This window comes from Pan troglodytes, chromosome 3, assembly GCF_028858775.2.
Source record: "Pan troglodytes isolate AG18354 chromosome 3, NHGRI_mPanTro3-v2.0_pri, whole genome shotgun sequence".
Classification (NCBI taxonomy): Eukaryota; Metazoa; Chordata; class Mammalia; order Primates; family Hominidae; genus Pan; species Pan troglodytes.
In genome coordinates this window covers 110,503,209-110,529,687 of record NC_072401.2, presented here as the reverse complement: position 1 = coordinate 110,529,687, position 26,479 = coordinate 110,503,209, and the positions used below count along the sequence as shown (strand labels likewise).

Sequence of the window (26,479 nt, the reverse complement as noted above, 5' to 3'; positions counted from 1 at the left end):
TGATTCCATTGAATGCCTAAATGGTGGCACTATTATAAATGAGTAAATCATTTAATCATATTCTCATAATTAATGAGAATAATACACAGAACTCCCTTTGGATAGTATGTTAATTTCATTACTTAAACTAAGTCACATCATCAGGAATCCAACTGCCGGTATAAATTTCATACTGTTTAAGGAGCTTGGGAGAACTCTTTGGATTATATACATTAGCTAACCCTGCTTAACATTTCATATAATTTGGCATATAAATGAATGTTGTACATTTCATTTTCTACGACAATGGGAATTTTTAAGAGTAGTTGTTTATTCTTTCTTCAAAGCAAAGAAAGCCAAAAATACTCTGAGGTGGGGGGACTAGAATTATTTATTTTTTCTGCTGCCATTTTGATTTATTTCTCAACTAGTCCAAACAGCAACACAAACATTGAGTCTGCCTGAATCAAGGGTCCCCAGTCCTTGGGCCACTGACCAGTCCTGCTTCTTGGCCTGTTAGGAACTGGGCTGTACAGCAGAAGGCAATCAGTGGGTGAGTGAACATTACTACCTGAGCCCCACCTCCTGTCAGATCAGTGGTGGCATTAGAGTCTTATAGGATCGGGAACCCTACTGTGGAACTGCACATGTGAGGGATCTAGGTTGCATGCTCCTTACGAGAATCTAATGCCTGATGATCTGAGGTGGAACAGTTTGATCCCAAAACCACAGCCACCCACCCTTGTCAAAAAATTATCTTCCACGAAACTGGTCCCTGGTGCCAAAAAGGTTGGGGACCACTGGCCTAAATAATCTACATCTTTTTGTGGGTTGAATGATTAGAGTCTGGGCAAAAGGACATTGTTTTTGTTTTTCTATTTATTAAACTGTTATTTTTAGTTGTGGCCTTGTGTCATGGAAATGACATTGAGAAATTAGTAGAATCCAACTAGTGAAATGCCAAAAAATTAGTAGACAGAAATAGTGAAATTAGTAGAATTTGGCAAAATAATAGAGACCTGAAGATATGATCTATGAGTAGATATTAAATGCAGTGTTTTCAGCCTCTAAGGAAAGCAGCCAGGAAAGATATGATAGCATCTCAAAGTATGTAAATTATTGCTACAATGAGTAGAGGAACATTGATTATCAGTAGACCACACAAACAGATGAAGCTACAATATCCCGAAGGATACATTTTGTTGTGCTTCAGAGATAAACCTTAAATATCTAGCAATCAACAATGAAATGTTATATTATTAAGCCAAAATCCCAGGGGGCACTTATTAAAGAAGATCTGCAGCAATTGTGTTATTATTTTTGAGTAAATACACACCAGGTTGAGGAGCCAGCTCAAAGGATGAACATGAGTTTTGTCCTTTTGGAAATCTCTGGTCTAATGGATCTGTACATTCTCATGATGCCCATCATGGAGGTTATTTCTAGAGGTATTTCCAAATCCTAGAGTGATTTTAAAGGAAGATTAGCAGCCAAAGTTACATTCAGGAGTTGAAAGGTGTTTGAAGTGCTCATTTATTCTGAGGTAAGAGGCCAAGGTCTTGGTTTCTCTCCCTCCACCATGCCTCCCCTCCTGACAACCACCAAACACCCATGCACATGCGCCCCACCCCCCACACACATACACATTCACACACACATTATCAGTATCAGAGGTTCTGAAATAGGCCAGATTGTGTGTATAACAGTATAGTGATCCCATCTGGAAACTGAAGGAATAATGGTAAATCTGTCCTCAGAGAAAAGTCTCAACCTGATAAAACCTGATTTCAGGGACCAGCCCAGAACACAGTGGAGGAATGGAATAAGCCATTAAATCTTACACTATGCTGCAGAGTCAGGGCAACTCATGTTGGAGGTTGGAATGGGGTGGTGTGGAGCAGTATAAAGTTTTATGTGGGCCCCCTGTAGAGTTATGCAACTGATTTAACACATCTGGGCAAGGAATAGCTTGGCAGTTGTAGTGCTGATTGCGAAACTTATGATTGAGTAGTAAGACATCTTGGTGAGAGTGGAGATGCATAGTGGTCATGGTGTTGTCATCTCAGAGCCTTCAAAAGGTTTCAGAAAGAAAACAGAAAACTTGCAGAAGGTTCTGCAAGCTAAGAATGTGGGTGAGTCTGTGTTACAGACCTCAGAAAAGACAGAAGTGGTGAAATCACTGTTAGCCACCAGATTTGGGAGACCCATATTGATTCTATAACTACAGGGAGAACAGAGTTCTAAAATCTGGGATCCCTGTGATATGACTGGGTTACATTTTACATGAGAAAGAAAACATCAATGATAATAATAACCACAAGACCAAATTTCAAAATAACAGATTTCTCATTGTTTGACTCTCTCAAAACTCATCCATACAAAATACATAAACTGAACTTATGAAAGAGGAAATGTAACTATTAAATAAAAAATGTTCAACCTAATTAGGAAGGAAGAAAGCGTGAGTTAAATTAAGGTAACATCGTTCATCTGTTAACAGAAATTTGAAAATTAATGAAATTATCCAGTGGTGACATAGGTATGGAGACTCAAAGTATTATATATTTCAATACATAATAGTCATTATGAATTAGTATATATATTTTGGAAAGCAATTAGGCAGTATGTGTCAATTTCCACAAAATGGATTTTCGACTCCTCTTAGCCCAGGAGTTGTATTTCTGATACTTCATCCCAAGGAAACAATCCCTATTATGAAAAAAGAAAACAAAAACCCTATCTGCACGAAAATGTTCCTCATGTTAATAGTAGCCAAAATGTGTGCATGTGTCTTTATAGCAGCATGATTTATAATCCTTTGGGTATATACCCAGTAATGGGATGGCTGGGTCAAATGGTATTTCTAGTTCTAGATCCTTGAGGAATCGCCACACTGTCTTCCACGATGGTTGAACTAGTTTACAGTCCCACCAACAGTGTAAAAGTGTTCCTATTTCTCCACATCCTCACCAGCACCTGTTGTTTCCTGACTTTTTAATGATCGCCATTCTAATGGTGTAAGATGGTATCTCATTGTGGTTTTGATTTGCATTTCTCTGATGGCCAGTGATGATGAGCATTTTTTCATGTGTCTTTTGGCTGCATAAATGTCTTCTTTTGAGAAGTGTCTGTTCATATCCTTTGCCCACTTTTTGATGGGGTTGTTTGTTTTTTTCTTGTAAATTTGTTTGAGTTCATTGTAGATTCTGGATATAAGCCCTTTGTCAGATGAGTAGACTGCAAAAATTTTCTCCCATTCTGTAGGTTGCCTGTTCACTCTGATGGTGGTTTCTTTTGCTGTGCAGAAGCTCTTTAGTTTAATTAGATCCCATTTGTCAATTTTGTCTTTTGTTGCCATTGCTTTTGGTGTTTTAGACATGAAGTCCTTGCCCATGCCTATGTCCTGAATGGTATTGCCTAGGTTTTCTTCTAGGGTTTTTATGGTTTTAGGTCTAACATGTAAGTCTTTAATCCATCTTGAATTAATTTTTGTATAAGGTGTAAGGAAGGGATCCAGTTTCAGCTTTCTCCATATGGCTAGCCAGTTTTCCCAGTACCATTTATTAAATAGGGAATCCTTTCCCCATTTCTTGTTTTTATCAGGTTTGTCAAAGATCAGATGGTTGTAGATGTGTGGTATTATTTCTGAGGGCTCTGTTCTGTTCCATTGGTCTATATCTCTGTTTTGGTACCAGTACCATGTTGTTTTGGTTACTGTAGCCTTGTGGTATAGTTTGAAGTCAGGTAGCGTGATGCCTCCAGCTTTATTCTTTTGGCTTAGGATTGTCTTGGCAATGCAGGCTCTTTTTCAAAGACTTGGAATCAACCCAAATGTCCATCAATGATAGGCTGGATTAAGAAAATGTGGCACATATACACCATGGAATACTATGCAGCCATAAAAAAGGATGAGTTCGTGTCCTTTGTTGGGACATGGATGAAGCTGGAAACCATAATTCTCAGCAAACTATCGCAAGGACAAAAAACCAAACACCGCATGTTCTCACTCATAGTTGGGAATTGAACAATGAGAACACTTGGACATAGGAAGGGGAACATCACACACCGGGGCTGGTCGTGGGGTGGGAGGAGCGGGGAGGGACAGCATTAGGAGATATACCTAATGTAAATGACGAGTTAATGGGTGCAGCACACCAACATGGCACATGTATACATATGTAACAAACCTGCACGTTGTGCACATGTACCCTAGAACTTAAAGTATAATAAAAAAAGAAATAGTAGCCAAAATGTGTGGGCAACCAAAATGTTCAACAGTAAAATCAGGATCATGGATTTTGTAATTTTTCTAAAATGAAACATCTACTTAACCAAATATGATTAAAGATCATGAATATGAAGATTGACATAACATGGAAAAGGCTTATGATGTGGGATTAAGTAAAAAAAAAAAAGATTACAAAATGTTATGCACATGAAATAAACTTATCAAATACATGCTCATAAAAGTACACTGGTACCAAACAATAGTTGTGTCAGCAAAGTGAGAGGGTTTTTTTTTTTTGTTTTTTGAGACAGAGTCTCGCTCTGTCTCCCAGGCTGGAGTGATCTCGACTCTCTGCAGCCTCCACCTCCCAGGTTCATGCCATTCTCCTGCCTCAGCCTCCCGAGTAGCTGGGACTAGAGGCATACACCCCATGCCCAGCTAGTTTTTTTTTGTATTTTTAGTAGAGACGGGGTTTCACCTTGTTGGCCAGGCTGGTTCCGATCTCCTGACCTTGTGATCTGCCCACCTTGGCCTCCCAAAGTGCTGGGATTACAGGTGAGAGGGTTTTAAAAATATATATATATATATTATTGCTCTTCTTAATTTTTGAAATTTCCTATTATATAGTTATCTTGCTTTTATTTTCAAAAATTGTATATTTTAATATTTAGCTATTTAAGGTAAGTAGCATATGCTTATTTCATATATGAATAAAGAAAGTGAGTTTTCAAATGTTTAGAAGCCAGCAGCTTCCACATTTCCTGGACAATTCCAGTTCTCATGATTTTCTCCAGGAAAAGAAAATAGCGCCATAGAGGGATATGAAGATTTCATTTACAGAGAGCCCAGAAAGTGTTCTTGTCTTGGCTTGCACTACACGTCCCAATTCTTTATTGTTCCACCTTCCTTTTAGATGTAGTCACAAATGTTTCCTATTCAGCTTTTGACTTCATCATACTTACACTGCTGGGACTGGCTTAAATGATCATGGTCCCTGATGTTCTACATTTAAGTAGTAGTTAAAAGTTGACGTGAAATTCCACATACTTTAAAACTCATTAGGGGCTGGACATGGTGGCTCTCACCCAGCACTTTGAGAGGACTGCTTGAGGCCACGAGTTTGAGACCAGCCTGGGCAGCATAGCAAGACACCTTGTCTACTAAAAATAAAAATAAATCAGCTGGCTGTGGTGGTGCATGCCTGCTGTCCCAACTACTGGGGAGGCTCAGGTGAGAGAACTGATTGAGCCAGGGAGGTCGAGGCTGCAGTGAGCCATGATCATGCCACTGTACTCCAGCTTGGGTGACAGAATGAGATCCTGTCTCTTAAAAAAAAAAAAAAAGAAAGAAAACTAATTAGGTATTGTTAGTTTTAAATTGCCTTTCTTTGGCAAGTCTGCAAGAGTTTTCTGCTCAGCCAAAAAAAATTTTTTAAAGTTTAAAATATTTAAATATTAAATATTTTAAAAATGTTTGAATTTTATAGAGTGGTTAAATTATAAAGTGAAGAAATTCATATTTCTTGAGGGTTTAATATGTGTCATAGCCTGTGCTATTCATATCTCACCTCATTCTTCATCATAATTATTTCCTCTTGTAGGACCTGACTATGTCTTTCATAGGACTAATCTCAGTATGTAAATATGTGACATATTTCTTGTTTTCCTTGTCTCCTGTCTCCTCTGTTTGTATGTAAGCTCCATTGTAAAGACTGTGCATTTTTTCTCTGTTTTAACTGTACCACCGAACCCAGAGCCAGGCCATAGTAAGGTCTCTAATTATTTTTGAATAAGTAAATACTTCATGAGGTCATATTTAGTATTTCCATTTTATAGATGAGGAAACTGAGAGTCACACAGTTGCCACATTTAGAAAATCACATATTTAGTGGTGATAGAATTATAATCCAGACTTATAAGCACCAGAACGTATTATCTTTTCATTTGGCCATGCTGCTGGTTTTATGTTTTAAACTACTATATAGGATTATCAGATTCATTATAGGAGATTTAGAAGTAAACTTCCTTTGACAAACTGACAATGTTTAAAATCCTGAGTTTGTTTGCTTTCCCTCCGATTTTGCTCTCTCTCTTCTCTCCTTTTCCCTACCTCCCTCCTCTTCCCTGCTTCCCTCCCTCCCTTCCTTTCCTCTTTCCTTCCTTCCTCTCTCCCTCCCTTTCAGTCTGGCTGTCAAAAATGGTAAATCTGTTGCATGTGCACCAGGTCCTTAGACTAAATATCCTGCTTACTCATTACTCATGTTTCTTTTTTGCTTTTATCTTTTCATTCAACTGTAATAATCCAACGTTGTGTTGAGTTTGGGGAGCCTTTAATATGTCATTAGGAAGACTTTGATAAAAGAAAAGGGCAGGTGTCCCACCTGTGAAAAAGCAATAATACAGAAGATTAGTTTCCCAAGTCCAGCATGGGGCTTACTGCACTGGCCAGCTTCCAAGCTACTGAAGATATGCACAGCTGGCCTTGGAGGAGCCACCGAAAGCAATGGCACGCACCCCAGTAGACTTCTGGTTATTGTGTAATGAGAACTGAACTTGATTTTCGATTATTGTTGCATCTTTGACATTCCTTTGGTGAATCAGGCCACATGATACCCAGTATGGATTACCCAATGAAGTCACTATCTCATTGACTTTGGTTCTGAGATCTGACCCTCATGATTTCCCAACACATACTTTAACTGTGTTGAATTCTATTGGGAAAACTGTTCATTTCTCTAATCCCTTTTCTTCCATCTTTTCCTCCTGTTCCATTTTGCTTCTTTTCCTCCTTAAATCATTACCATAGTCTTGGCCTCAAAAAAATCAGCATAAGCCAAAGGCAGTCTCTTGAGGGAGATATTACTTTCATGTGTGGCCTAAACTTAGTACATAAACTACTCCCTGGAAAAGAAAACAAAAACTGTTCACCAGGAGATGGAGAATATATTCTTCTGTAAAGAAATTTTTCCACTGTGCTTCCTGATATCCTAAATGTTCCCCAACACGATGAAACAAAATTTAGGTTCCTGTCTGGCACCAAAATATTGTCCAATGGAAATATTTTTAAAAACACTCTGTGACTGTAATTTTTAAATGCGGTGAAGACAAAAATATTTTCAATTTTTTTTTCCTTAGACATCAAAGAGTTTCACTATGTTTAGATTAAAAGTGCTGGGGTAGGGGACCCCGGTGCTCAATGGAGTCTCAGCCATTATATACATTCAAATACATGGGTATTTGAAGAATATAAGTTATTGAGATTATTTCTATAGTGAGTCAGATGAAAGGGTTTTTTCTTAATGTTGATATTTTTATATCCATAGGATGTTCTCTTATAAAGCTTATTATGCTTCCAGAGGACAGTGGCAGGTGTAAGACACGAAGCACAACTAACTCAAAAGAGTTCCCTCTTGGGACCGTTAGTTCACCATTGCTATCTTCCTATGTGAAAGCCAAAAAAAACCTTGAAGGCCACATGTGTCTATATGAAAATCCTTATAAGAAGTTGCAAATATTGTGTAAGAATGAGAATAATTTTATCTGAAAATATTATATTATCAAAGTGACATGGTGAAATTTGATTTTGGGGCTGGGTGTAGTGGCTCACACCTGTAATCTCAGCATTTTGGGAGGCTGAGTTGGGAGGATTGCCTGAGGCCAGGATCACTAGAGACTAGCCTGGGCAACATAGTGAGACCCCATCTCTACTAAAAGATAGCAAGAAAAAAATTAGCCAGGTGTGGTGTGATGCACCTGTAGTCCTAGCTACATGGGAGAGTGAGGCAGGAGGATCCCTTGAACCCAGGATTTTGAGGCTGCAGTGAGCTATGATCATGCCATGGCACTCCAGCCTGGGAGTGCTGGAGACAGAGCAAGATCCTGTCTCAAAAAAAGGAAGAAAGGAATTTGATTATTTTGGAGTTCGTTCATCCATAGGTTCACCAAGTATCTATTTATAATCTACCATTCTCCTAGGCACTAGAGTTCAAAGATGAATTAGATTGGTTCTCTGTTTTTAAGTGCTTGAGAATAGTAGATGAATGCTGACTTACAAAGAAATAACTGCAATACAACATGATATGTGCTGTAATGATGATGGAGATAGGCAGGGTAGTATTCAAAGTATTAATCAAATTGCCTTTCAGCAAATCATAGTGGATGCCAGTCTCAATGCTGGAACAGAGTTTGGGAGACCTCCTGATGGGCCAGGTGTTTTCTTCCTTGAGTACCCATTTTGTGTGGCATTCCAGGGGCTCTGGGGAAGGGACTAAGATGGTCAGGTATTAGGAAAAGAGGCACTTGGGGTGAGTGGTGCTTCTAAAACTGACCAACAGCCAGTGTGGTAGTGCTGATGTGTACCAGCTGCAAATCAGCTCTGGATTTAGGGTAATCATTTCATTCATTTAAATATGAATGTCCAGATATTTCCATCACTATTATTCTAGATTGCTGTCTATTTTAGCTTCACTGAGTGCATTTCTGCAGCTGTCACTAAACTTTGCTTCAAATGATGTATGCACCACCCCAGGGCAGGTGGGGCATGTAAAGAAGACTTTGATGGGGCTCTGCTCAGCTCCAGGTTATGGATTTAAATGACCGATAGCATGTGTGGGTTCACCAAAGGCATTACTACTACAAAAGGGTAGTTATGTGCTACCTTTAATCTGACCATATTGCATTTCATCATTGGTTGCTGCAGTGAAATAAAAAACCTTGCCATACAGTGAATACTTTAATCTGTCATCACAAGGAAGGTCTTGTCAATTGTGGCTCAAAATCTAGGCCTAATGACCAGAGATAGTCATTAGACTGGCATAGTCTTTAAATAAAAATAGAGTTGTTCAATAGGTTCTCTTTGCAAGACTTCCTCTAAATTAATATTAGATATTTTTGGTTGTTTCATCCAATGGAATAAAAGTAAGGGATAGTATTAAGGGAGAAAAAATTTATTTCTTAAACACACGTGCATGCACCTGCACACACACACACACACGCACACGTGTGCTGCACCAAAAAGGTATTTGCAAGCCATTTGGTGTTGCTTGGATTACTGCATCAACATTTTCTAGTGCGATAAATACAACATGTTTCTGTCAGGTAACTATAGAAAACTGTTCCCTACATTCTTCTGGAATGTAGAACTGATCTGGCCAGATTATAATTGACATGGCTGGACAAGGACTGGCTATTGATTTATCACAACTTGTGATGCAACTGAATGGGAGTGTTCCTACTTCTAAACAGTCCTCCCTCTCCCTCACAGGAAAGACGGAGTGTGTAGCCAGATCAAACAACTGTGCTTCATGATTGCGTGTACTTGGGCAGAATGATTAGGACTCCAGAGGGATTTGTGTGCCTGCATCATGCCCTGAGCACTTCCCCTCCTCAATCCCTTTGGAATTTCTCAGCTGTAGCCATCAGTCCAGTCCGAGGGGCTAGATGAGCCCAAAAGGAGCAGAGCACATTGCTCTCATTCATTATGACTCCCGAGTTCTTGCCACAGTTCTGGAAAGCCAATAGAATTCTGTGGGCTGACTGCCCTCCTTACTGGTGCATTGGATACACCATGTTCTACTTCTACCCTGTACCTACCTCCTCAAGGAGGTGCTTCCTGTGATCCTCACATAATGATCTGCATGTCTGTTGGATGTGAAATCAATTGACTTGGCTGGCTTTCTTGTATTTACTTTGATGGACCTAGGGTTAGGGCTTTTGTAGGTACTAGAGACCAGATGTGGTCATTTAGTTAGAAAGAAAAAATGATTTTCTTTTGCTTCTCATGGAATCATATTGTTGGAAGGAAACATGGAGCTCCAGTACAGTCCTTTCATGTTATAGATAAGAAGTCTAATATTCTGTAGAACTTAATGACAATGCATGGGAGGTCTCTGGCTCTCTAGTCACTGTTCCTGCTGTCTTCTTAGTTCAGGAATGATTCAAGTCAATATTCAACTGATGAAAATTCTGAATTAAATCACTGTATTTGAGTGAAAATATTGGAATGGATTTCACAGATTTTAAGGGAATCGATAGAAAGATACAAACAACCTTAGTAGGTTTGGCCTCCATTTGATGATTTGTTGGTAAGGATTCTGTAATATTAACATCAACTTATTATCCATTTACTTGTAGAACTTTGTAATTATGTCTACAAAACTAACCTTGCATACTATGGATGCCCAAATACAAGAACAAATGTCTTCCAAGTTTTGGGGCAAATCTTCAATTGTAAAGGTCTGTGCATATCGTGTTAAAAGAAGAAAGGCAGACTCCACAGAGGATCTAATTCGTATAAATATGCCAATATTCTGAAACTGTTTCCAAGGTCCAAGGTTGACATCTGACTATCACGTTAATGGCAGAGGGATCTTTTGTTTAATCTATCCAATATATGTAAATAGTACCACTGATTTTCTATTCTATAAGGCTCAAATCCTTGGTGACCGTCTTTGACTTTCAACCTGTTGTATTCACCTCCTAAATCCAATTAAGCCTCCAACTTTGACTCTGTTTGTCAAGTATTACTTTCGATATCTATTTTTTGTCCCCATTTGTCACTAGTCCCTTTATCACTGTGCCTTAGGTTCCGTAAGAGACTCATAATTGGCTTCCCTAATTCCTGCCAGGTTAGTCCTCACAAAACACTGCTTTCTTCATGCCATTATCTTACTACTCTATCTATATTTGATTCCTGTTACTTATTGGAGAATTTCTTAACTTTTTCTCCTGCCATTTGAGGACTTTAATAATCTGGACGGGGCTTACTTATCCAGTCTTATTTCAAACAAAAATTCCAGTGAATGTAGTCTCATGGTAAGCTGCAGTGCATGTGGCTAGCTGTGTTTATGCTGTATTATTATTATTTGAGACAAGGTCCCACTGTTTTGCCCAGGCTGGTCTTGAACTGGGTTCCAGTGATCCTCCTGCCTCTGCTTCCCAAGGTGCTGGGATTGCAGATGTGAACCACTGCACTGGGGCTGTACCTCATTTTTTTATCCTTCCTTACCCTCTTTTATCCACTTTTTTTTTTTTTTTTTGAGTTGGAGTCTTGCTCTGTTGCCCAGGCTGGAGTGCAGTGGTGTGATCTTGGCTTACTGCAACTTCTGCCTTCCGGGTTCAAGCGATTCTCCTGCCTCAGCCTCCTGAGTAGCTGAGATTACAGGCATGTGCTACCAAGCCCGGCTAATTTTTGTATTTTTAGTAGAGACGGGGTTTTATCATGTTGGTCAGGCTGGTCTCAAACTCCTGACCTCAGGTGATCCACATGCCTTGGCCTCCCAAAGTGCTGGGATTATAGGCATGAGCACCCAGCCTTTTATTGACTTTTTAAAGTTAAATTAAAATTTCACTTTTCTGACAACCTTTTCTCAACACTTTTCTCTGAGCAACTGTGGCATAATCAATGCCATTTGCAGTGTAACACTGTATTATGTATTGGCTAACATTGTTCTTTATTTTTATTTTGTTTTTGTTTTAGGCCTTGCATCTCTCACAAATTCATGAGGCCTTTTCAGAAGGAAACCAAACATACACATAAAGTGTTGATGGCATAGGCACTCATGGCTATTCTTTGACTTAAAATATTTTAATAGTCAAGAACTGTTTTAGTTATGTCCATTTTTATCTCAGCATAAAATATTCAGAGAACAATCAAATTCAATCAGGTGTCTTGGGGATTTATGTTATTTATAGTAATCCATTTTCATGTTCTGTATTAACAACTAACTTCAAAGCTTACCAGTAGAATTTAAGAATTTCTTAATAATGATTGTCTAATGAGGAGGCTGAATATGAGGAATGATTAAACCTGATTAAGTCATATTCATAAATACGCATGTGGATGGAATATAGGTTGTACCAAAGTGGATTAAGATCCTAATTTCCTCATTTTTGTTCTTAAATATGGATATGAGAATCACTATTAATGAAAATGTATTCTATTGAATATATTTTACACAAAGCTTTGTGTACAGAATTTGTTTTACTTATACAACTGTCTTATTCAATACATCTTTTGTGTCATTTTACTAAGGAGCATAAAATAGACTTCATAGAATCCATTCTATTTCTGATTATTACAATTCTTCTATATTTACTACAGTTAATTTTTTCCTTGAAGGTTTTCCCTCTGTTGTTACTTGATATCATAATAAAATGCCATATTTTAAAACTGTCCTATTTTATGAAAAGCCCTTATGATAGTTAAGTTGCAAAATAAAATAACTCAAATTCTACTTTGAAATTACCTTCTCCCTCATAACTTAAAGCTGTAACCCTTGAACTTTCACCTCTGATAGTTAGCTCCAGAGCTCTTGGTCTACTTGATCAAGGACCTTTCATAAGTCCTTTAAGTTGATTGGCACTTGTAGTTAGGCCTCTGACACTCGTCCAAACTTCAGCATGCTTTGAAGCTTCCCATCTTCATTAGTACGAAAGATGCCAGATGGAAAGCCAATAAAATTTTGGTGTATGTTTTCTTTATTACTTAAGGGCAAAAGAGTGTGTGTATATCAAGGCTTTTGATAATTTTAAAAATTCTGTGTTAGTTCCTATGCAACATAGAAAAGAAACTCAACCTCAGAAGTTAAAATCATGTCTTGGATTGGCCCGTCTGTAGTTTCATTGGAAAATGCTTACTTGCCGTGTGATAGATATAGCAGCAGTAAAGTGCTAGAATTATTATGAAATCATATGGGGAAACATTTTATTCATAGAAATCTACTCATGATGTTTTTGTATTCTAGGGAATTTGCCTGTCAGTATGAATCTGAGATTTAACTGTAAGGAAATAACTGTGTTTATTCTGAAGGAGGCAATGAAACTCAGTGGGGGAGGCTAGGCGATTTCAAGTATCTTTTTAAATGGCCAAATGGGATTTGATTTTCTGGTGAAGATCACCTATGTTAGCATTTTCTATGGGAGGCCAACTGTAATCCTAACCTACACTGCATTGTGTTCTCAGTTAGTTTAGCAAGATAATTTGGCATTTTGTAGAGCACTTTTTATATGCATGACATTTCCAAATACATCATAGCACTGAGCAAATTAATTCCTTAAATAGACAAAATAGCAGCTCCTCCTTAAACCATAGTTTGAAGTATGAAATCTATTCCTATTCCTATTTAGGCAACTGGAGTAAAGTTTTAAGAATTTTGTACTTTTACTTAACAACTCTATTAAAATTGAACTGTGTTAACCTGGTAGTGATAGTGAAGAAGGCAGAATTTCTATCACAACAAGAATCAATTCATGGGTATGTTGGAAAAAATACTAGAGGAGAAAAATGAGCCAAATACATGGCAAAGGAGAAAGGATTGTCACTCCTCTATTATGTCTTCTAGAAATTAGATTTAAGTAAGGAGAGCACAAGAGTGATGAAAGACCAAGGATTAGGCAAAAGTGACTCTTTTAGGTAGTATGGAGACTTAGGGTTGGATTTGTTAGATAGGAGAAAACCTTGTGCGTTGGACCAATGTGTAAGTACTTCCTCACTTATGTAGCATGAAAGCTTATTGATCTGGAGAATTGCATGATGAAAATAGGTTAAAATGATTACCCTAGTAGTTTATGCAGATGGATTGGAGAGAGACCAGTAAGCATTTAGAGTTGAAAAGTATGGACCCACACTATAGCATCAGCATTGGGATTGAAAACAAAGGGACAGGCAAGAGTTGTTTCAAGAAAAAATACTGATGAAACACTAAATTTCACAAGAATGTGAGGGAAGGATTAAAAAATTGCCTTGATATTTTAAGCTCGGGCGAATGAAAAATTGTGTCATGACAGCCCAAATTCTGAAAGCCATGAACTCATTTTGCCAAGAAGGTAATGGTTTTTTTTTTTTTTTTGAAAATTGAGTCTGAGTTGGTACTGAGCACCCAATGTGTGGAAGGTACCATCTGCAAAGGACTTCCTAGACAAATGAGAAACATTCAGAGATGTGAAAAGTCACTACAATTGGTAACATCTAAAGAATGTTTACTCTGTGCCAGACATGTATGTAAATGGACCAACTGCTAACATGTTCACAAAAATGAAACAGATGCTATGATTTACCTCATCTGCCAGAGTCCATGTCCATTATCATTACGCTATGTGATACTGTTAGGGTCTGACATAGCAAGGGGGCAATGAGGTGGGGGTCAAGGGGGCCATGGAAGAATTGTAGGAAGAGACAGGTCGCTTTGGGAAGCTTGTGAGGGCTGGACTGTAGGCTGAAAAGGATTAGAGGTTGCTCTTTCTTCCCAGATTATGTAATTCATCAAAGTCCCCTAACTAAATATCTCCTAAGTAGCACTTGCCTTTACTGGCACAGATGCTGTGTCTTCACAGCTGCCACGTGCTCAGTACCTCACAGGTAAAATATCTCACTTGACACTTAGAACAAGTCTGAGATAGATATTATCTACATTATAAACATTCTGAAGCCCTTTATTTAAAGATGAAAACAAGGGTTTCTGAGAGGTTAGTTTGTAGATGAAGACAAGGGTTCTGAGAGGTTAATTTGTCCAAAGTCATGTAGCTAATTTGTTGAAGAGACAGATTCAAACATAGGTCCTTATGGCTGATTTCAAAAGTTGTACTCTGCCATTTGTTTTGTTTTGTTTTGTTTTTAACTGGCAGAAATACTACAGAAGTGTTACTGTTATTTCAGCCTTTAAAAAAAAAGGTCATCCATTTAACATTTAATTATGTGCCAAGTACTGCGAATACAATAATGAAGAAGACAGGCAATATCCCTCCTTTCTAAAAGATCAATATTTTTCTTATTTCTGTCACTTCAAATACTTATATATAACAGCATGGGTAAAAACTGCTGTGCATGGTATAAGAGCATATTAACTGAGCTTAAACATAAATATGTGTTAATCACATCCCCTTAGACTAGTCATGAGTGTTCTCAGTGTATGAAGAGAGAACAGTGTCTTTTTAACTTTGTAAAATAGAACTTTATTAGCTGTTGGCCAGTGATTTCTTATGATTATTTTTCCTTTAAAATGAAAAGCTAAAAATAAGCCTATAAACAAAGATTTTAAATAAAGGGCTTCAGAAATACTCATGAACATATTTTTTCTAAGTTGACTTAAATCTCCTATTTTCCTTCAGGCAGTTGTGTGTTTTTGTATCAGAAAATACAGTGACCTATAGTGTGTTTAATAAAGTGACCAAATTGTTAGTTTCAGCATTTGTAATCCAAGAGTCAGGCTGTCTGGATATACATCCCTAACCCACCATTTACTACTTATGTGCTGTTGAGCAAATCTTTTAACCTGTCTATATCATCACTTTCCAAAATTGTATTGAGATCACACAACTAGTAAAAATAAGTGAGACCAAGCATGTACAGTGCTTAGCCCAGTGCAAGGTGTGTGATGGCACTCATAAATATTAGTCATCATCATTGTCCCTTGTATTATTTCCTAGTATTTTGTGCTTTTCCCCCACATGATACAGGGGCTCATTAGGTTCTCTGGCTTCCACAAACAGATCTTACTCTATCATTCCTGCACTAATTGTTTTAGTATGCCTGTGCCTTTGTGCTTATTTCACTGGGTCCAGACTTCTGTGTTACCCTCTCTCTCTGAACTACTCCTACTCTTACTCGAATGGCTTTGTCTTGCCTTTCTGTTTATTCATTTTCCATCACTCATTTTCAGTATTAAACCAGTTCTGTATTATTATTCTATGAGTATTTTTACTACTGGGTGGAAATTTTGGCATCATGCTAAGTGATTAATTTAGCACCCGCTTAAATATCTGGGCCATTTGCATATGTGTAATGGTGTATGTGGTGCTGCTGTGTTTAATTCATCCATCGGCAATTTGGCAAAAGCTTGTGGTGTCACAAAGCCATTAATAAAAACAAATCCTAGTTTCTATTAGCCCACTTTTTAAATTTTCCATGAAGATTATTTCAATCTCTGATAAATAAGAATTAACATAATTTTATTTATTGAATATTTGAAAAACTATATTCAACTTTTGATCTTATTTTTTTTCTGTTAGTTTAACATTTTTATCTTTAAAAGAGGTGTCTACCACTCTCAGTTCCATTAGAAACATATAATCTGCAAAGCTAACTTAAAATATTTTTCTGCAAGCTTGGAAACTGTTTTTCATGTTAATATATTACATTGTATAGATAATGGCCACTCTTGTTACATAGCATGTAATCTCACAAAGAATCATATCTTTCCTATTTCCCAACCCCTACTCTCTGACATCTTGCAGCCCCCTTCCCCACAAGTAGAAATAAAAAAAGCTGTCATGATAAATCCCCTGTAGGATCCTGGGGTAAAACATTCTAGTACCATAATAATGAAACACTTTATGTGTGGGAAAAGAATGATAGAAATAACAACTGTGCCACATCAGACCTCATTAAAGTCAATGAACTGCAACATCAGGCTATTTGTAGTCTTGAACAGTTTCTATGGAATATTCTACTATATTTATTATCTAGATATTAAAAACAGCAACAAAGATAACCCCTCATTTTCTGGAATTCCATTTCTGGAAACAAAGCATCTATATAAAGCCCAGAAAACGTTGCACTCAGTTTGGAAATCCATTTCTTTTATTGTTCAAGTGCAGTAGTATTTTCCAGTATGTCCTTGTGAGAGTCTCCAGTTATCTCATGAATGTGATCAGTCTTTTCTACTTATAAAATTAATAAATAGCAACTAATTATCAGTTAAACTTGACATGCTTCATTTAAACCTGGCACCAGAAAGAACTAAACTTACACTGCGATAACTGGGAAGAAGTTTTAGAAGGTAATTTTGGTTTATTGACCTCTCTCCACAGGAGTAGAAACTCAACCAGTTTAAAAATAACTCTAATGATCACATAATGTTGAGAATTAGATTTACCACAGTTCTGATGTAATTAATTTGTATTTACTTAAAACATCTTAATGGCAATTGTTAAAATTTTCACTTTATTTCAAATTGAGGTCAGGCACAGTGGCTCATGCCTATAATCCCAGCACTTTGGGAGGCAAAGGCCGGCAGATCACCTGAAGTCAGGAGTTTGAGACCAGCCTGGCCAACATGACAAAACCCCATCTCTACTAAAAATGCAAAAAAAAAAAAAAAAAAAAAAATTAGCTAGGCACGGTGGTCCCAGCTACTCGTGAGGCTAAGGCAGGAGAATCGCTTGAACTCAGGAGGTGAAGGTTGCAGTGAGCTGAGATCACGCCACTGCACTCCAGCCTGGGTGACAGAGTAAGACTCTGTCCCAATAAGTAAATAAATAAAATTGAAAGAATGACAGAAACAAATAAGAGTCCTGCTCTCAGTGCATTTCATGAGAAAGATAACATGCTTTGCCAGAAGGGCATACCTTGCTGCTTAATAACTCTCCTAGGCCAGGGACGATGGCTCACACCTTTAATTCTAACTCTTTGGGAGTCCAAGGCAGGAGGATTGCTTGAGGCCAGGAGTTTGAGACCAGCCTGGGCAACACAGTGAGACCTTGTCTCTACAAAAAATAAAAAACTTAGCTGGTTGTGGTGGTGTGTGCCTGTAGCCCAAGCTGTTCAGGAGATTGAGATGGGAGGATCGCTTGAGCCCAGAAGTTTGAGGTTACAGTGAGCTATTATCACCACTGCACTCTAAATAGCGATGTTCAACACCACTTACACTGTCATCAGCCTCGGTGACATAGTAAGACTGTGTCAGACAAAAAACTATCCTAATGAGAAGTATATTCTGGAATAACCAGCCCATTTTCTTCTAAAGCCCTGGCTACTACACCAAGGAACATTTTGCATTTAAACCAGTACACACATACATATCCTCTCAGTTGGCTTTAGGTGGTCTAATGTATATACTGATAATGCACCCACGTTTATTAGCCACTTGAAGAGAGGTTTTTTTTTTTTAAATCTTTTTGTACCTTCCATGGGCTTTATTGTGTTTTATGTTCATTCAGTGAACATAGTTTCTGCATATTCTTTATGTTTTATAAATTTTATGTGGAATTATCTTAAATCCTTTGGTATAAAAGCTTGAAAATAAGCATATTTATGAAAGGACTATTCATAAAATTAAATATTTGGTATTTTTATTTGATCTAAAAAATATCCTCTAGGAATTTCACAAAACAAATCTAATTACTGACTTTAGGGGAACAGTATATTGTAAATATTCATAACTTTATTAAAATTATGTTGCTCTGATTAGGTTATAAAAATAAAAATTTGGCAACTTAATTTTTGTTGTTTGTAACTAAAATACAGTAAAAATCTTACTAGCAAACAATTTAAATACATTTATTAGTTAAATAATGTGTAAGAAAATAGTCCCTCACACATTTGTTAGTATATCTTTTCTATTGTTAAAAATAAGGGAGAAAGACTTTTCCAAATTTCAGTTGAACTCATTATCTTTAAAATGATTACTGTATATCTGAATAATACTCTGTAGTGAGAGTTATGGAACTTGGCTATTGTAAGCTGAAATTATTTCCTATTATTTATTATGACTAACTTTCGTTTATAAACTGACATTCCACAGAGATTAAAACTTGAGGAAATTTGAAACAAAAATAAACACATAAAAGATATTTAAAACAAACAACCCTGTGTTATGTATAGTGGAGTACATGCTGATTGAGAAAATCTTGAGAAATAAATCTCCTGAATAAAAAAAGTCATTTCTTCTAAAAAATTAATGTATTAGGTTGGTGCAAAAGTAATTGTGATTTTTGCCATAATAGTATGAAATAACATTGGTGTGCATCAAATAGCTCATAGACAGTGCCCCTTTAAAGTTTTCCGAGTGGTCAGCCTCATGCCTGCTGCTGGAGATACAAGGATGAACGAGAGAATTTCTCCCTTCATGAGCTTACAGTCTAGTGGAAGGCTGTCACAAAGATTAATAATACATCTGTCTAAGTAGCGATGTTCGAAAAATACAAGGTGGGTCATTGATGAAATAAAGTACTTTGGAAAGTTCGCACTGGTTGTGGCTGGTTGTGTCTGTGGAATGTGAATTCAAAACTGACACGCAGTGCATTGAGCCACAGAACTCTCGGTTTGGAATCAGGAAGCTGGGATCTGCTGTGTGGGACTGTGGGCAGGTTGTTTCGCCTCTGTTGGGCTCAGTTTTACATTTGCAGAAATGTGAATCATTTATAAACTTGTTTTAGCCATGGAGGTTTTACTGAAAATGGTTGCAATTCAGTATGGCAACCTGGAGCTGCTCTGATGGTCCAGGTTCTCAGCAGAGCATGAAAACCTTTGGCTCTTATGACCTCATGGGTCTGTTGTAGTACAGACATTTTATGAGTATGGAGAGAATAAATTTTATTTAGTGTTCTACTTCTACCAGGCATTGCCATTTAAGCCTTTTACTTCTAATTGTGGAATGAAACACTTTGGTCCATCTTGAAGGAATTTCAGGCATTAAGCAAGCAAACAGGTGGGAGGACTTTGGGGAGAGCTCTGAAATTAATCTGTGCCTGCTTGTAAGGTTAATCCAGAAGACCTGAAGGTAAACCTGGTTTAGTCTCTGAATGTAGCTGGAGGATGGGGGAGGTTGGTTCAGAAAGGATGATCCGCTGTCTCCTCTGTGCCCAGACAGGTTCCTCCCTCCCAAGAGCCAGCTGCAGCTGTTGGCGACCTGTTCAGGGATTGTTTGGGGTGGAGGAGCATCTTGGCTTTGCACACATTTGTCCTCCAGACTTCCCTACCCCAGTGTGCGTCCATCAAGAGGGCTGCTCCATCTGCAAACAGCTTTGTCCTCACTCTGTCCCTCCCAGACCACAAGTTCTGTTTTCTGTCCTTTACTTTGCTGTAATGTCTCCATTTTCTGTCTCCAAAACTCTGAATAAGAGTATTTTTTGGAATATTTTCTACTGTTTGAGGTATTTTATGATTTTTCTTATCTAATGTACTTAAAGTTCCCTATGCTTCTGGGGATGAAACTTCTAAGTTTCAGCTTTTTATTAGAATGTGTCAAAATCTTACTATTTTAGAATTCTTACTATGTTTAAAAAGCTTACTATTCTTATTGATGAATATGACAGTAATGTAGCACGGAAATGGTTTATAAGCTTCAACACATGAATGAAAAATGAAGGAAACACTTGTTTAGTATAATGTAATAGCACTTTACAGTTTCATCCTCACAATAATCATACAAATGGGGTGGAGTGAGTATTATTTACCAGATAGCAGATTAAAATCAAAGAGATTAGTTGAAAGTCAGCTCAATTCACACAGTAGTGAAAAATCCATAGGTTTTTAACTCTGTGTTCCATGTTGTCTTTAGTATATTAAATTGCCTCTTTGAATAGTATAATTATAAGGTGATATTAATCTCTTGCAATCTTGTTCACATATAGTCAACTTTTATCAAATTCTCAAATAGAATCACAATGGACTAAAAAGAAAATATAAAGAAAGTAAAAGTGGGAGCTAATGTTTATTGAACACCTAGTGTGTGTCTGTATATTCATTAATTACCTCCTCCATTCAGTCAGGAATTTATTATCTAATGACCTGTGTCAGTGGTGACCATTAAGCCATTCTCATAATGAGATAGCCACCTTCTCCCTATTGTCGGGTGTTTATGACAACGCACCTAAGCACAATCACCCAGGGCGTGAGCCATCCCTTTGCTTTTTATCCACATGATACCTGCTCTCCAAAAGCAGACCCAGCCAGAAATGTGTGTTGAAATAGAAAACAAGAGGTCAAAACAAAACACCCAGCCAATGATGAATTCTGAAACTTTTCTCTAAATGCTTCCTGTGTGTTTATTGCAAACGTTTATAAAAGGTAAAAATATTTTCAAAGACAAATAACATCCTTGTGAAAAAAATCTCTTCTTGGAGTATCAAGAAAGATTACGTTTAAACTCAACCTTGAAATATTATACTCTTAGGAGTGGAGAAGAGTGAACAGATCTAAGTAATAGGGGTAGAATTGACAGGTTTTGGTAATTCACCTGATGAGCCAGGGAAGGGTATTCCAGCTACTTCCAATAACCACCCACCCTCACGATCATGTGAGGGCCCATGGAGTGGCATATGTTTCCTTCTAGGTACATTTCTAAATTTAGAGAAGAGCCTTTTCAAGTGGATACATCATTAGTGAGGAATAGAGCGTTCAAACAATATTAGTCATGGGCCAAAAGAACTGGCGTGGTTTAGGAGGCTTGCCTTTGTTATTTGATGAACAGGGTCTGTCTGGAGTTGGGTTTATAGTCACTGGTTTTTAAATAATTACCATGATGGCAAATTTTTACTAATTCTATCTCAGGCTGACAGCTTGCATCTATTTTTGAAAGTTAGCAAGAACTCTTTCTGAAGCATGAATAGTACCAATTGTCCTGAATTTTCTAATCCTGAAGAGCAATCTGGTTTTGTCATTTCTCTCTGTTTTCTGTAATTCATTCTTCATTGAATGAATTTTCTGCTTGTAAGTTTTCACTTCCTCTGTTGCTGATAGCTTCTGTTTTTTCTCTTCCCATTCATGTTCTTGAACCAGTTTCTTTTGCAGAGTCATGTTTTTCTGCTGATAGAATTTACTGAGAATTTCTGTTGTAAAGATCTGGCCAAGTTTAGTGAATGAGAGCCATGTTCCAGCTTCTGTATGTGTTCATACAGCTCATGCCTGGCTGACAATTCATCACTCACTTTGGAATGAAAATGGCCACTATCTTTTGTGACAATTGTTAACATCAGTTTTGTCTGATTTTTCTTTTCTAATTTTCTATCTTCTCACTCTGTTCTGCCAGCTATCCATTGCCAAATTCATCTCATCCATTTCATTTTTATTATTCTTTTTGTCTTTAAATTCAGAAGCAAGATCAAATTATCTTATCTGCACAGTAGACTTCTTCAAACATCAAATTATTCTCTTAGAAGTAAGATCTTTACCTAGGCTTTTCTGAGAGTTTTGTATAATTTATTAGTTCAGCAAGGTCAGTATAATGCTCCCTGCAGTTTTCTGATTCCAATAATAATTATAACATGCTTTTCTTAAATCCAATATTTTCTTTGTAAATTCATTAGAGTTTAGATTCCATCTTCTCATAACTTAGTTTAAATTCATTTTCTCTGTCAAATATTATGACATGCTTTGTAAAACCCTACCATATTCAATAGATGTCTGTCTTGCCAAGTGCTGTTTGAGTTTGCTTGCATCCTGTTCTTCAATTCTCAGTATGACAAGCAGATTTTCCACAGCATTTGATTCATTTCTTTAAACCTTCTGATTGACTATTTAATCCAGATATGTTCACAAATATTCATATTTTGGTTTTTGATTTCTTCAAAAGATGTGAGTGCTTCTTTAATCATTTTTTTCATAATCTTCTGTCTGTTAAGTAAAAATTTATTCAAGTTATTTCTTAAACATTTGTGCAATCTATTGTTTTTATTTGATGAAATCCACTGTTGAAAGACACATTCTTCAGGGAGAAAATGGCAAATAAGCTACTTCCCAATAAATAAGTAATAATTAGAGGCCTCTAAGACATGTACAAATCAGGGCTGGGCCTTTCTGGCACCATTGTTGTAGGTGAGACAATGGTCAGTCAAAGTACTTTCCATTGTAATTTCCCTCTGGTATTTCCTAACATTTTCTTTAATCTTTGAATATTCCTAAGTTTCTCCTTCCACATGGTTAGGGTGAATTATTTTTACATGCCACTTGAAATATAAGTTCAATCATAGGACTGCTATATTCAGTTTTGGAAAATTCTCGTCTGTCATCTCTTCCACAATGGCTTCTAATGGTCCTACCATGTGAACCACAGACATTATAAGTATATAGTAGTTGCTAGAGAGTTCTTAGTTTAAGTGATGTTATACTAGAAAAAATATAATTCTTAGTCTTAAGGAAGTTTTATATATCAGATTATGTCTGTCTGTGTGTGTGTGTGTGTGTGTGTGTGTATGTATGTGTGTTTGAACAGATGTATTAACTTTATATTTTCGTACCTTTTAGGGTTCTCTGGGCTCATTTACTCATTTATATGATTCTTCTCCTGTTCCCAATCTGGCCAAGATACCTTGAATATGATGAAAACACCCCTTTATTCTAGAATATAGAAAGAAATCTGAAATTTCTATTGGCAGTTTTGGACTTTGCTACAAAGCTTATTCTCCTAATATTTTCTATTGGTTTTATTGCTCAATTGTTTCTTAACCTCTTACAAAATACAGACGGTCAGACTTATTCTGTGTAAGGGACTGGGAGGAAACTAACTGCCCCACTGATGTTTTTGTTTCTCATGATAGTGTTTCCATGTGGGAGCCAGTAGCTCAGGATCACATTGAAAGTCGCTTGGATACTAAGGCCTGTGCTGCTTGTGTCTTGAACTTTCTAAAGTTTGGAAGTCATCAGTCCTACTTAGCAGCTCATTCTTTAAAATCAGGCAGTTCTGTATTTTCCTTGGCCTTCTTCTCCTGGCAAATATTGTAAGACCTCAATTCTCATTGTGGGCTAATTATTCTCTTCTATTTGCCTGAACCATAATTCAATGCAAGGCTACTCCTGCCCAAGGAAATGAGGACAGAAATTATATAATTGAGAATAATGGCTTGAAAGCCATGAACGTCTAGAATCTTGTGCGAAGTCTGATACATACTAGCTTGGTGGTCTTTACCGGTAACTTACCAAAAAAAAAAAAAAAACAAGTTTTTTTCTCTGCTTTTAAAATGAGATCATCATAAAGGCTATTTATTGAATGACAATAATGAACTTGCCCTTGTAGAAAAATCAGGCCTATAATTACTACCTAAACACTGTCTTATTAAAAAGGTTGTGATTTTATTCAGGTGGTTGTTGATCGGTGAAATTCCAATATATTCACATTTAATGAAATATAAATATTTGTAAGGATTATTTTCCATTACTAATATATACATTTAACTAACTGCTAACTAAACATTTTCAGAAAATTATGATGGACCTGACTGAAAAGAAACTGTAAATCATTTGGACTTAGTACTTTTAAATTATTAATTAGTACTTTAATTATTCACATACTGAAAAGAAATATTTCTTAGAAATATAAAACTCAACTACCAATTTTCTTAGCAAACCCTTTCTTTATTGATGATATTAAAGCAGGATGAACAAAAATTCCGAATCATTAGTTTTCTTAAGTAACACTAGATGATCATGTATCTAGAGTAGCTTTTATAATTAAATGAACCTTAAGAGTTTTGCTGAAACACTAAAGACAATACTGACCTTTACAAATATCTGATCCCTTTCTTGAAGTTGGTAGTTAAAAACAATGAGAAAATATATATAAATTATTTACTAGCTATTTTGGAACCAGGAAAAAGAATTAAACTACACTAAAAAAATTATCCTTTGTATTTCAGGCCCTCCAGGGAAACGAGGTAAGAGAGGCCGAAGAGGAGAATCTGGTAAGTCTCTCTTTCAGCTGCTCTGTGTCACTCATGTTCTGGTTAAGTTCCGGCATCTGTTCTTCCTAATTAATGATAATATTGTCTTGTTGGAGGTTATATGTGTGTGTTTAAATCTTTCTCTGCTAGACCTACTTGTATTTGTTTATTTATTATTTTTTAATCTTCTCCTTATTTCTATTAAACTGTAAAAAGGAGAAGTTTGCAAAGTATTGTTAATTGCAGTTTAGTAACAATTGGTACCCATTTGGGGCTTATTTATTGGGTCAAGTTAAGTCTGTCCTTTCTATGTACAATGGCGTGTTTCTCAGCTGCACACAGTGTGATAGCATCACCCACGTTTCCATCTATATAGGTGGTCAGTCAATGTAGGTCCTTTGCAAAAACATCTGCCTTGGGACACTAGGGCACATGTCTTAGAAAGCTGTGTTGTTATTTTATCCAATTGGCACAATTCTGTCATGCTTTTACTCTTACCATTTTCAAAATTTGGGAATGTTTTATCCTTCTTGTACAACCATGGAATTTTAGTGATGACAAGAGCCTTAGTAATCAATCTAGAATTTTCATTTTGTAGTTGAGGAAATGGAGGCCCATAGCAGTCAGGTGATTTGGCCAAGGCAAAACTTGAAACAGAACCAATTGTCCTGATTCCTACTTCAGGACATTCTTGCTTTCAGGCCAAATACCTATATGTAAAACAAATCCCCAATGTAAAACAGAAAAGTCAAGTAAAATTTCTTTTGAAACTGAGATGATCTGTATAAATGAGTTCACTTACTGTTTTTCTTTTTTTGGAAATGACCACATAAAGTCTTATCAGGCCATTAATTCTTACATGCAAGATAAAGTAATTTAAGGTTTGACTCTAGCATGCTGTAAATTGTTATTTTTCAGTATTTTCTCTAAGTATTTTTCAATATTAAAAATAATCAATTACTAAGTATTGAAACAGAAACATTAACCTATCAAGAGCTGATAGCAGATTAATGTGTGGTTTTTTTTCTTGCCTCATTTTCTCTTCCATTTTAAGAAAGATGTAAAAGTAAAAAGCATTTGTGAAAATTTATTAATTTGAGCAGTGTGGTTGCTTTTTTTTTTTAAAGAGTGTTGTCAAAAGCTACCTTTATAGCTCATTGAATCTAAATAATTGGAAACTTGTATAGGTATTCCTTCACAAAGTGCAAAGTTTTCTAATAGAGGACACTTTATAAATTTGTTTTGAGGAAAAAGAAATGATAAAACATTAGTGGAATCAGATAATCATAGAAATGATCTTTGATCTTTGTCAAAAGAAAGAGGATTTTGGGGAAAAAGTGAAAAATTTATGCTTATACAAAGTTTCATAGAAAATAAAAGCCAATTTCCAACTTCCTAGCTACTTAGAACTAGTATTTTAATTGAGCATAATGGTGTGTGAAATATTTAAAATTGTCTTAGTCTTTGCCTGTTTTGATGGTTTTAAAGAAACTTACATAAACGTGAGGACCTAGTCTTTTGCATATTTACAATAATGTTGAATAAAAAATTCTAAGGACAAATAATCGGTACATTTCTCATTTGGCTGTTTTATCAAACTCAAGAAGTTATATATCAATTCTCTATAACTGGTCTATCATAAATTACCAAATATTCTCATAATTCATACTTCTCTAAACTTTTATAAATTAGTCTTTACTTAAGATATATGAACATCTCAGCAATTCATAGACAGGCTTCAGGGAATCTAAAAATTACTTGAAATTTTATGTAAAATTTTGTGTGCAATTATACATTTTTTTGAAATGGTCTCAAAGGCTCCATGGTCTAAAAATGATTAAGAATCAGTTAATTTTAAAAAACTTCCATGTCTATTATGTCATGCTGATGATTATGCTCA

General features: G+C 36.5%; 1 protein-coding gene across 6 annotated transcripts in view; it reads left to right on the top strand.

Annotated features, from left to right (window-relative positions):
- The window catches only part of COL25A1 (collagen type XXV alpha 1 chain), a 496,864-nt gene that overhangs the window by 233,356 nt on the left and 237,029 nt on the right, over positions 1 to 26,479 (top strand). For all 6 annotated transcript variants that reach the window (XM_063809725.1, XM_054683262.2, XM_054683264.2 and 3 more), the window contains exon 3: positions 24,556 to 24,635. In XM_063809725.1, the coding sequence (XP_063665795.1) occupies positions 24,556 to 24,635 (80 nt within the window). The remainder of the gene's footprint in view (positions 1 to 24,555; positions 24,636 to 26,479) is intronic.